The sequence below is a fragment of the Caenorhabditis briggsae genome (assembly GCF_000004555.2).
Source record: "Caenorhabditis briggsae complete genome, chrI, whole genome shotgun sequence".
Classification (NCBI taxonomy): Eukaryota; Metazoa; Nematoda; class Chromadorea; order Rhabditida; family Rhabditidae; genus Caenorhabditis; species Caenorhabditis briggsae.
The window spans coordinates 10,159,780-10,172,798 of record NC_013489.2 but is presented as its reverse complement, the minus strand read 5'-3'; the positions used below and the strand labels follow the sequence as shown (position 1 = coordinate 10,172,798).

The window sequence follows — 13,019 nt, the reverse complement described above, 5'->3', positions numbered from 1 at the left end:
CTCCAGAATTTTCTTTTTTTTTGTGAGATGCTCAGATTTCCTTCCTTTTATTTCACCGCGCGAAAGTGTTATGCAACCTGTTATCCTTCTTCTCCTTTCACCTTTTCCCTCCGTTTGTTTATTCGCAAATAGAACACCTTATGCTCCATTTAAAACGGTCAATTGCCACTAATCCCTCTTTTTTTGAGCTCTCTGATGTCCTTTTTACTTGATATCAATCCCTTGTTTCTGAACTAATGAATCTCATAATATGTATTTTTTCTCTTTCTCGCTTTTTGATTATTTCAGCTATCTGGTACCATATTTTCAGAAGTCTGCGTATCTTCATCTACTGTACTATTACATCGAGGAATAACCGGAGGTATGTGTACACTTTTATTTACTACTATTTTAAGACTAATCCGGAATACTCTAAACTTTTGTCTTTCATTTCCTTCTCCTTTTTCCCCCACCACATTTTTCCACTTCCCACTAAAACGACGGGACCAATGTACCGGAAAATGTGCGTCGCATTCATTACTCCCTCACAAATGTTACCTTTTGTTTTCGTTTCCTCTCTTTTTGTCTAAAGAAGACCCAATAATCCTACAGTAATCCTTGTTGGAACCTGTTTTCTTCTGGTCCGATCTCAATTCATCAATCGTTTAAACAAGAGTGGGTAACCACGGTGTTAATTTCGGCCAATAACAAAATAGTACGTTTGTTACCGGAGACGCGGCAGAGAAGTACCGACAGAAAGTATGTAATTATGGCCTTAAATCGCTCCTCTCTTTCCCCACCACCAACTACATCCAGTCTTTCTACTTGTTTTCGAATTTTATGCACTCTTCTTTTTGTGAAAAGTTTCAAAAAGAGAGTTTTGTAATTTAGCCGGCTTCAAGATTCGGTCCAGGGCTGTTCGGAACGAAATTCCAACAATTCTGACAATTTTCGGAATATTTCCAAACCTATTTTTTCTCGGAATACAGTATGTCAAAGGCGCACGCGGGAAGTTTCCTTGCGGGTCTCGAGAAAAAGTTTCCTTGCGGGTCTCTTTCAAGGCGAAATAAGCGGAAATTTCGATAATCCGAAACTTTTAAAATCGGAATTTTCGACATTCTGAAAAAATCCACAAAGGCGAAAAAACATCTCTGTATTCGGTTTTTAAAAAAGCTTTATTCATCAAAAAGTTAAAATAATTTAGTTTCCTTGATCTATAATTGCTCTCCTTGATGATAATTGCTCTCCTTGCTTAAATTCATTATGATCCATGAACGAGTAGTTGAGGATTCGGCTGAAAATTCTATTTTCTACATTTTGTGAAAGAATTTTACCTGATGGGATACATGCTTATTTATAACATCGAGATTTCTAGAACGTTGAATATGATCATCATTCTCAATTTCTTGAAAATGAGTCACACTGTGCTTGTATTCTAGAATCGCTCCCTTGTTTAAGCTCTTTTTTGTCTCATAAATCAGAAGTTGTTGCCTTTTGAGATTCATTGATAGCTGAGCCTCGGTCCCGAGTCGTTTGATAATGAAAATTCCGCATTTGACTTCTGATTCCCCAAGAATCGGATTGTATGGAGCACACTTCAAAACTCCGTCTTCGACATAGTCGCATGTCATATGAATCGTTGGAATCCGTTTCTCTACAACCATCTGCCAGAACTGTTGAATCTGATCGGCACGTGGGCCAGCCACCTCGATCAGGATCATACCATTCTGACGTTTCTCGGATTGCACTGGATAAGAAGAAGAATCGAGAAGTTGAATTTCGTCTAGAATTTTTGGCTATATTATTTGGTGATAAAGTATAGTTACCCTCAGAAACTTCTTCTACTGAACTCGGATTCTCAACTACAAAATCTGCAAGATTTTGTTCGTATTGATAGACAGCTACATCTGCTCCTGTAGCTATCCTCTCCTGAGATTCGGAAACCAAATCATTCGTTTCAGCTGTTTCTTGAGAGATCCCATCTGTAATTCAAATCTAGAAGCTACCGTAATCTACCGTAATCCCTTACTCTCTGCCACATAATCTTCCAATGTCGAAACCAACTCTTCATGTTCCTCCTCGTTTTGGTCCGAAGAAGAGCGGGAATTGTATTCCTCCGGAGATTCATCATCATCGTCTTCAGTCTCAGAAGTCGTCACCCCATCGGTATCGGAACCATTTTCAGACTGATCTACCTCAGTTCCAGTGGTGACGCGGGATTCTGATTCCTCGAAATTTCCTGATTCATTTTCCACGACTTCCGGATTATCGATAGAATCGTTTTCTGCACAATCCTCATTCTCAGAATCCTTTGGTTTCTCCTCATCTTCTGTAGTTTCCCACTTTCCGACTTCTTCTAATTCCAATTTCTCCCGAACATTTCCTTTTGGCTTCTCCGATACTTTGGATGATTTTGAACCCATATTGGGGTAGAAGACGTTAGCTTAAGTGCTCCATGTCTACGTCAGGTGTCTTGCACCGGATATGAAACATTTGATGCGTTGGATAGTTCACGTTAAAATTATATTTTAATTAGGAGTGCTAATGGATTCGAGACCTCCAGAAGACTACCAAAATAGTTCGAGGCCTTCTGGAACACTCGTTCAATTCCGATTCTCTATTCCATCATCTTCTTCTTCTGCTCTGTTTCTTTTTTCCATCTTTCTCATCACCCCACACTAAAATGTGTGGTGTCTCTTTTGGAAGACACTTCCGGAGTCCGGAAGAGTCGACGGATGCGCGCGCCAATCCTTCTGGTGAGACAACGACGACGACGTGGTGGAGACAGAAAACGCAAAAATGATCACAACAACCGAATAAAAATGATACATTCCTTTTTTCTTCTTGTTTTTTCTATCAAAAAACTGTATCCCAAACCAATAATCCGACAAGTTTTATATAAAATCCTCCTCTAGAAATCCTCTTATCACAAAACTAAATTCGATGTAAATAAACAACACAAAAACATCCGCCTCCCCAATACATAATTCCCGATTTACGGAGATATATGCTAAAGACGATTTCCTCCCATCCTACGTCTTTTTTCTCTCCATTTTTTAGATCAGTCAGCTTTTGTCATTTTTTCCAGAACGTTCTTCTAGCCCATATTTATGTATTTTCAGGTCAAGAAGCCACGTCACAGGATGCTCTCAACGATGGTGCATCACTTCGATCCGAATGGTTTTGTGAAAGATGACTGGAAATCAGGAGATGCGGTTAGTTTTTTTCAAAATAAAATAAATGAAGATTACTGTAAAACCTGTAATAGAAGAGCCCCCACATTTTCAAGTTTGAGCTCAATTATCTCGGTTCCTGTGAAAGATATAAAAAAGTAGTCAACTGATAAATTGTTCATCATTATAATAGAAACATTTTATCAGTTTACACATTTCTAATATCTTGCAAAGGAGCCGAGAAAGACGTTTTGGAGGCTCATCTATTACAGGTTTTACAGTAATGTGTGCACTTTTGTGGGATTCGGGTTCTGTCCAAAATCATACAAACTTTGAAATTCGTTACTCACTTCCATTTCCACCTCCACACTGTGGGTTCTCTAACACAGTTTTCTTCTCCTTCTTGACTTCCTGCTCCCATTAGGTATGTCAATTAAATCAACATGAACTCTCTATATACCGCGACCGGACAAATACCGGTACATACAGAGGGGCTCTCAGATGTTTGACTTCTTTGAGATTCGAGGCGAGAGAGAGAGAGACAACCTGCCCCCTATTTGTGTGCAAACACTGAAGAAAAAGCTCAATTTCTTATAATGGGGAGGCAGGCTTCTTTGTTTCGAATCCTGTTAGAAAACTGTAACTAGGTATTCATTTTTTGTAAAAAGTTGCCCTCATTCGAGACGACGACCACCCATACAGTCTCTTTCTTCCTATCATCTCAATCGTTCGGTATATCAAATGGACCATAAAAAAGACGATGATTCTCTCTAGTTCTCGCGCTACCACCTAGTTTTCTTTTTCTTCTTTTCCGGCAGGCCACACCTGTCCACATTTTACTTTTAATACCGTTTGACCTGTTTTCCGTAGAAAAAAGAAACTTTTCTCATTTTAAAACAAATGCTCTTTTGAGACTTTTTCCCACTTTTCTCTGTTTTTATTTGCCTTTTCACTTCCTTCCGATGATTTTTTGACAAGTGGATTTGACGCCTATCCTGTGATTTTTTTTCGAATTTTGATCCAGAATCAACAATTAAAAATCAATTTGCAGTTTTCTGTTTCTTGAGATTAGCATCTTGCACTTCTCTTCCTTCGATTCCACCGTAAATCATTCGTCACTGAATCTATCTTCTCTGTCTTCTGCTGACACAGTAGCCTTTTTTGCTGAAATTCAATGAATAAATGATCAGAAATCCCCAACTTTCTCCTTCCGATGTGTATCTAATTATACGCACTACGCATATTGACATAATATCGTTTTAATTGATCCCCCGTTGAAGCTGTAAAGTGGAAGAATTGTCTACTTGAACCTATCTGAAATTGTTCCCACTTGCAAACTGCGCAAGAGTCTTTGAAGGTGCACCAGCCAGTGGGTTATACTGTATCAATCTCCCCTTTTCCGAGCTAAATATTAAAAAAAAAAACATATCCATTCACTTCCTTTTAATCTAGAGTTTTTCCTCATCTATACAGTTTAGAAGAGGTCGGGGTGGCGGCGGACCGGCATTCTCTCTTTTCTTCCTTGTACGTCCCACAAAGATCTATATCAGTAACGGAAAAGAGAGATGGTTCGAGTGAGATATAGATCCCCAATGACCCCAAACATAGAGGCAGTACGGAGAGGTGGTACAGTCATTTCATGACACAAGGATTTTTTGAAAGTTTCCTGGCTCTGTAAGCTAGCACAAAGAGAATTTTGGAAATTTGAGCATTTTTTCGAAGTTTTCCATCTCGTATTCTGATACCGTTGTGTTTCCAAGTATAGTTTTACTCGAAAATTATCATCTTGCTATCTTAAAAAATCTCGAAACACTCAAATCCCACATGTATGGTAAAACTGTTTTGCAAGACCCCTTTTCTTCACACGACCTGAAACTGAAATTCCCAGCACCTGCTACTGTTTTCAATCTCTCTCCCATTCTTTCTCTCTCTCTCCTCTATTCGACGTCCACTTTGCCTGTTTGTAATCCGAATTAGTCGGTTCTCCTTCTCTCGTTCTCGGCCCAAAACTAACCGCCTGACTGAATAACTGATCACAAATAATTCACCTTTTTCTCTCTCTCTCTCTCTCTCTCTCTCTCTCTCCCTATACTCCCGTCCATATCTGATTATCTTTTGTACGGGTACAACATCATAAAAATATAGGTAGTCGGATGTTTCGGGAGAAAAAAAATCCAGAAATGATCATCATGTCAATAAATATTTTTTACCGAATCTCTTTATCCTCTGATCTCTTATTCACTTGTACCGCATCTAGGCGGAAGCTCGTAAATTTTTATTAGGATTCGCTTCGCTTTTTGGGAAGACTGTTACCGACGTTTTTTAGTTTTATATATAAGGACGATTAGTAGATAGTAAACGAAAAAAAATCACAATGTCATCTGCTCGGGGTCTGATGCTCCAGAAGCAGCGTCGTCAATCGTTCCGCCTCATTTGGAAGAACACATATCCGTCTTTCTTCCTCTTCTTCTCGTTTCCTTTTTAATTGTTTTCAATCAATTTCTTGATCATTTCGAATTAACTGTAGGTTCATTTGATACAACCTTGAGGAGAAGATCTCTAGGCATAATTAATTGAGTTCTATCTATTTTTCTCCCCCAAAGAGACTGAAGGCCGAAACACCGTAATCACCTGGAGACAATATGGAAAGGCGTGGTGGTAAAGAGAGTGATATGCCGACAAAACGGAAAGAAGAAGATGGTTTTCTCTCTTCCTCTAAATGTTGGAATAAATCGAAAGGAAAGCGATTTGTTTCGGTGTCTCTCATTCTTTTTTCATTTTCTGGGTGCGCACAGGAGGTTGAAATAACCTGTTTTGCCAATGTGTTTCTTCTTCTTCCTTCCCTTAAATCTTTATTTCCCTACCGTCTCTCCAGTTACCGTAATATTTCATATAGTTTCATTTTGACGTACGTCAAGGAAAAAGGAAAAAAGTGAGAAAGAAAGAGACCTCACTCGTTTGCCGCACACAACAATCGGACCGTTGATTTGTTTTCTCTGGAAATTTTCTTTCTGAAAGGTCAAGGAATCAGTAAATCGCCCTACAGTACACCTGTTTGGAAGCCTATTCCCATAAATGATTTGGGGATTCGCATCCTAATTCTCCGCGACGCACCGTATCAACTTTTTTCTCTTCATTTGCTACTTCATCTTCCTTTTATCTCTCCCTATTGCCTTATCCTCCTATGTCCCATTTGCCACATACATAGACACTTAACAAAATTAGTCGGCAGCCAAAAAACTATCAATACAACTGGTTTGGTGGATTTTAGTTGACGCCAAGTAGGCTTCTTCTCTGACCGTTTCTCTATATACAGTGCGTATGATTGATGAAAAAGTGGGAGAAGCTGGTCTTGGAGATGACCATGGCAAGATATGGAAAAAGGGAGATGAATAGGAGTTTACATTGTTCCGAATGTTGCCAATCCATTTGGAAAAGAGAAGCTTTACAAAAAATGAAAGATCTCAAAACCTCATTAGTTGGTTCAACATGACTTGATTCCGATTTTAAACTTACTAGGAAATAGTGTAAATTGCCACCCAAACCGTCAACTTTGAGCCATTTTTTCTGGGTTTCCGTAAAAGATATCAAAAAGTTGTCAACTGAAAAAAATGTCTATCATAATATATGGAATATTTTATCAGTTAACCCCTTCTCAGAAAGTGAGATATATGGGTTAAAAATAGACGGTTTGGGTGCCATTCTATTAAAGGGCTTACGGCAAATTCTAAGTTTTTTCTGGAATTACGTAAATTCATACATGAAAAATGAGGTCCACTGGACCGACGAGTCCTTCTCTTATCCTTCGTTCCTAGTTTTGTACCACGTCTACAAGACAAACTTCCGATGAAGTCAACCATCGTCGTCGTCTCTCTCCGCCCTTATCCTCCTTCTTCGTTTGCCAATTGATGTTATCTTTTTGGAGATATCTGGCCAGTCCTCATCACGGTTTTCTCTTCTTTTCAACATACATTTTCCCTTTTTCAATTAGACTTTTCGTCAGTTTTTCCTAAAGAAACGCCTTCTTCTTCTTCTTTCAAATTAATTTCAGTCGTTTTCCCTTCCCTTCACTCACTTTTGCATATATGGACTGATTCGAACAACTACTATATCGTTTTATGACTCCTCCTTTCCCAAACACCCCGCTCTAGATGTTAAGAAGACAAAGAACTAGAATTAGTTGTTTTTTCTTCTTCAAGTATTGGGCATTTTCCATATATGGAGAGAGATCCTCTGTAACTTTTATATCTCTTCCTCCTCCCTTCGATTAGAAGAAGTTTCTATCTGTCAATATAATGATAAACTGTTCTTTTTTGACCTTGAAACGTTCTGCAGTTCATCATTCCCCACCCACTTCTTCTCCGAAGACTTCTGAAGGGATGTTATCTTCAATGTTTGTACATTTCCTCATTTTCTTTCTCTTTTCCCAATTTCTACCCGATCCCAAAAGTGCACACAGAAAAGCGTCTTTGACCCTCGGGTTTCTTTTCTCTTCCAATGAGTTGAAACACCCTCCATTGGGACTACTGTATTTGTTCGGCGGCTCATCCCAGCCCCCGACGGCGGGGTGACTCGAAAAACGAAAAGTTAAAACAATAGGAGAAAAATGTTCGGTTTTTGAAGAAATTTGACATTTTCACAAGCAGCTCTAGTGATCGTTACTATAATTTCAGCTTCTGTTGTTTTATTCTAATCCCATAAAACTGAGAGAACACTAACATTTTTCATTGATTTATATATCTGCACAACTCACATGCAGCTAACAGAAATTATCGAAATTTCAAAAAACAAAAATTATTTAACTTTTATACTTTCCGCCCACTCAATATTTGCATAATACCTACCATAATTCTCTTCCTTTTTCTAAACCCCCCGTTTTTTCTCTCTTCCAAAATTGCAAGCGTGCCGTTTCTTCAGACAACCGCTGAACCGCTGGTTGCCACGTCTTCATCATCGACGACGTCTTCTGAATCGCACGTCACCACCGCTTCTACATCGGCTCCGACGTCACCGATTCTGGCTCCTCCGCCCATTACGCTTCAAGACGTTATGACACACGCTTCCACGGAACATTTAACACCTAACGGTAATTTGGAGTTTTCTCTCTTCAGATTAATGATATCATCACATAATTACACACAGTTCAGTGTTGTTTTTTCTTATTTTGCAACAATCTTAAATTCTTAGTTTTTTATATCTCTAACTACAAAAAATAACCAGAATTTCTGCATGAAAGTATTTCGAAAAGGCATGTCGGTTTAAATGAAAATATACTACTCATTCCTTCCCAAAAATATTCCCTCGAAAAATCCATTAAACGGAGCCAACTGACACCTTATGATGATCATTAAAATTTCGGGGGGTAGATCGTTAAAATGGAATGATATTTTGGTTGGGAATAAGATGATATTTGAAGGGTGTGGTGGTGGTTCGAAGTAATGGTTTAGAGATGGTACCGTAATCCTCTAGAACTCCCCAATTCCATATTTTGTTCGGAACCGATAGTTATTAGAGATACAATAGGTCAACGCACTCGAATGTTTCGATATCCTTGACATCTCTGCGCGCAGCAGCCATTCAAAGTGATAGCCAACTGAAGTACTTGGACTTTCTGCTTCTCTAGTTCCCCATCTCATCACCTCTACCATCATCTACGGATCTTTTTTGCTTGTCTCACCTAGAAAAACGGTAGAGAAACGAAATAGAGAGAGAGAGAGAGAGAGTTAAAGAATGAGAGAAAAGAAAAAAGATGCTCTCAAGTGGATATGGAACCGCCCGACCGAGAGACCCTTTCTCTCCCGAGAGGAGCCCTCAATCGGAAAGATAACCCGAGTTTATTGAGACGCAGGATCGGAAAGATCTCCCGCGCGCACGGTGTAACATGGTAGCGAGGGAGCCGTCTGCGTCGCTTCGTCTCATATACTCTCTCCGTCATCTCTAGCTCTTTCTCCGATCGCCCCGCTGACTGCCCCCTACGATCCCTGCCGCCATACGCACTCAGACGACGACATACACCACACCCCAAACTTTTACCCCCGTTTCGATCCTCTAGTACTTTCTCATTGCTGTTGAACATGGATGGTGATGGTGTAGTCGCCACGCCGTCAGATGCTTCAGAAGATCAGACTCATCTGAATCTGGAGTCATCGTCGTCACTAACATCTCTAGTTATTCCTCCGCCACCAAACGATTCGGGTCATGAATTCATCGGGCCTTCTTCCGGTCCCCCACAGGTTACAATTACGCCGTCACCGGCAAGTCATCAGCCAGGTGAGAGGGTTACGGTAGCGCTGCTAATAAAAATTAGTTCTTCTGAAAACACTGTGAAATCTGGATGATATTTTATGCAATTTTTAATAATTTTGGAAATTCATCTATTATCATTTTCAGGTAGCACGAATGGAATATCCACATCACAACAGCAACAATATTCTGTTGAATATTTATCTCAACTCTTGAAAGACAAAAAACAGTTGGCCGCTTTTCCAAATGTATTTCATCATTTGGAACGACTCGCCGACGATGAAATCAGTAAAGTTCGGGTAGCACTGTTCCAGTTTGAATTCACAAAAGACAATGTGACACTGCCGGATGCAGAAGGAGATATTACGGTACACACAGAGAAGGTATTTGTTCCGGCAAAGGAACACCCTGATGTGAGTTCTCATTTTAAAGCAACATCTGAAAACAAGGTTATTTACAGTATAACTTTGTGGGTCGGATACTCGGTCCACGTGGAATGACAGCTAAACAACTGGAACAAGAGACCGGATGTAAAATCATGGTTCGAGGTCGTGGATCAATGAGAGACAAGAAAAAGGAGGAGCTGAATAGAGGAAAACCAAACTGGGAGCACCTTTCCGAAGAACTTCATGTATTGATTCAATGTGAAGATACTGCAAACAGAGCGAAAGTGAAATTGCTGAGAGCGATGGATGAGGTGAAGAAGTTGTTAGTGCCAGCACCAGAAGGAGAGGATGAGTTGAAGAGAAAACAGTTGATGGAATTGGCGATTATAAATGGAACATATCGATCGGGAGCTGATCAGAGTGCGTTGGCAGCTGCGCAGTTAGCAGCAGTTAAGCAACAGCCATTGGTTGCTCTTCGTATGTTTCAACCCTGAAAAATCAGAATTTTACATTTCCTGAATTTTAGAAGCCGCAGCCCTCCAACGAGGTGTTCTTCCAATGATGGCTGCCAATGGAATCTCCCGATCACCAACCATGGCAGTTTGTGGAGCACCAATCGTAATGAGTCCTTCTGGAAGAGCCGCTTCTGCTGGAGCCACCGCCACGTCACAAGCTGCTTTGATTATGCAGCAACAGTCTCAACTACAGGCTGCAAACGCTGGAAATGCGGCTGCTCTTCAACAACAAGCTGCTCTTCTGCAACAACAACAGGCAGAATATCAGCAGATTCTTCTGGGGTGAGTATTTGATTTATGACTTCTTTTGGATCTTGAACAACGGGGAACTTTTGGTATCTCTTCATCTCGATTGCCAACTGCTTTCAACACGAGAAAACGAATCGACAGCTGTGTCGTAATATTGACACCGACTCGGTGACAAGTGGTTTTTGCTAGGGGAGACTGGGAGGAGAGAATGACACGGAAGTATAGAGATACTACATGTTTTTCAATGTTTCTGGAAAATTGGAGCTTGATCTTCTGGTCCTGGACGTCCAAAAATTCAAAATTAATTTCAGCCAAGCCAGCCTCTACGATTTCTCTGCCATCCAACAGTACGCAGCAGGACAAAATGCCGTTGCCGCTGCACAAGCTCAAGCTCAAGCCCAATACGGAGCTCTTGCGGCAGCCGCTGCGAATCAAGCTGGCGGACAACAGTATGCAGAATACGCTGGAGTAGATTTAACGAGTCAACAAGGTGCACATGGTGGGTATTACGTGAGACGATGGGCCTGAGGACCTCTCTTCCATTTGAATCCCCCAATCATGATATTTTGTACACATCATATTCCATTTATTCATTTTTCAATTATACCAATTCCCCGCCTTATCATTACTTATCATTCCGTCGGGGTGGGCTATTGTCTCTTTTTTCGTGCTCTGCTCACACTTTAAACGCCTTCTCTTTTTTGATTTCCGTGTGCATGACGGTCTCTTGTTGCTCAACTACATATTAAAACATGTAGAAATGCCCTAATTAGCTGCCAAATCGTTCGTTTCAACAACAACCACTGGGTTTTGTTATAGTTTGTTAATTACTATTTATTAATTTATTGAGTTCGAGTTTCTCTACTAAAAACTGGTATCCGAAAATCCCCTCAAAATTATATGAGCAATCAGTCAATAACCACTTTTTTTGAAGAATCAAAATATTTATTTATTTTCGAAACGAAATATCAGAAAACTACGAGGAAAAACGATTTTGAAGCATTCCAAAATATAAAAAAAACGGGTTAATTCGAAGCATTTTTTTGAAAAAAATATGGGAAATGTGTTTAGTGAAGGAGAGCTAATTAATATGTCGTAACACCTGTATTATGAAGGTTTCTCTAATAGAAGGGCTCTCCGAGAGAGGCTTGGAAAAATTGAAGGGCCCTCCACAGAGGTACCCTCGAACAATAGAAAAGCCCGCCTTTTGATACAGGTTTTACGGTATGGAAAAATGCCTAAAATATTAATAAAAACCAAACAAATAATCATCCTCTAACCCCCCCTAAATTTATCTCATGTTGTTTCTTTTTTGTCTTCAGGTGCAATGCTTAACAACCGTCGTCTGTTGGGTGCCTCTCGTGATCACCCCTACAAACAGTAACCAACCAACCACAACCACACCATCACACCACTATCTATTTTCTCGTTTTTTGATTTCTTACATTATATTTCTGCTGCAATTCTGATCAACTACTTTTCACACATTTTCACTTTCTCAACCAACCAATCAACCGCTTTTCCCCTTTAAAAACTCCCGGGAAACTCAACTTTGTTCTTTTTTTTCAAATTCCCTCCCTTTTCCTTTCTTTTTTTACCCCAGTGTTCCCTTTCCCTTTAGAGATATTCTTGTTCTAAAAATGGGTGATTTTTTTTCAAATTTCTCACACACAACAAAAAGTGCCTTCAACACAACCTCTCTTATCGATATTATTTGTCTACATTTTGTCATAGTTTTTTGATCCATTTGCTCACATTTTGTTTTTTTTTCTGACACTAACTATGTATCACACATTTAGCCAAGCCTCTCTTTTCCACCCCTTCTTCGTTTAATGCATATCCCTAGTCACGCCCCTTTTTATTACATTCAATTGTATATTTTTTTTGAAAAAAACGACCCCATAATTTTGACTTCAATTCGGTTTTACTGTCTCTTCAATTCTGTGCCCATTTTCCCCACAAATCGTGCATAATCTTATTTCCTGTATTTCGTAGTGAGAATTGTCTAGAAATTTTCCTTTTTCTCCATTCTTTGCCTGTATTCATTTCGGTTCCATTTCTTGATTCAAACCCCCCCTTCTGATTTTTTTTCTTCTTGCACCCACATTTTTATTCATCTTGAAAAGATAAATTGTTCAAAACGCTGGTTTTCAAAAGTACCTGAAGTTTCGTACAAATTTATTATCCAGAATTTCTGGAATAAATCAGGAATTCCGAAAATTTGAAATTTGAAAAAAACTGGAATAAAGGAAAATCAAAATTGAAAAATCAGAACCATAAAATTTTCAAAAAGTAAAAATTCTGAAAATCGAAAATTTTGGTGAATCCGAAAGTTCAGAAAATGTTAAAAAATCAGAAATTCAAAAAATTGAATTTCAGTAGCAATGAAAAATTATAAATTTTGAAACTCAAATTCGGAAATTCATAAACTCGGAATTTTCGAAAATCAAAAAATTGAAAAACTTAAAATTCCT

General features: G+C 39.3%; 2 protein-coding genes across 2 annotated transcripts; one reads left to right on the top strand and one right to left on the bottom strand.

Moving 5' to 3' along the window:
* Positions 1–1,240: 1,240 nt before the first annotated feature.
* CBG12743 lies at positions 1,241–2,402 on the bottom strand (the record flags this gene model as incomplete). Its single annotated transcript, XM_002640183.1, has 4 exons — positions 1,241–1,273; positions 1,314–1,762; positions 1,806–1,961; positions 2,009–2,402. The coding sequence occupies 4 exons, from the start codon at positions 2,400–2,402 to the stop codon at positions 1,241–1,243; spliced, it is 1,032 nt and encodes a 343-aa protein (XP_002640229.1).
* Positions 2,403–8,201: 5,799 nt separating this feature from the next.
* Positions 8,202–11,073, top strand: Cbr-asd-2 (the record flags this gene model as incomplete). Its single annotated transcript, XM_002640182.1, has 5 exons — positions 8,202–8,238; positions 9,543–9,808; positions 9,856–10,258; positions 10,308–10,578; positions 10,857–11,073. 5 exons carry the CDS (start codon positions 8,202–8,204, stop codon positions 11,071–11,073), a joined length of 1,194 nt encoding a protein of 397 aa, XP_002640228.1.
* Positions 11,074–13,019: the final 1,946 nt, after the last annotated feature.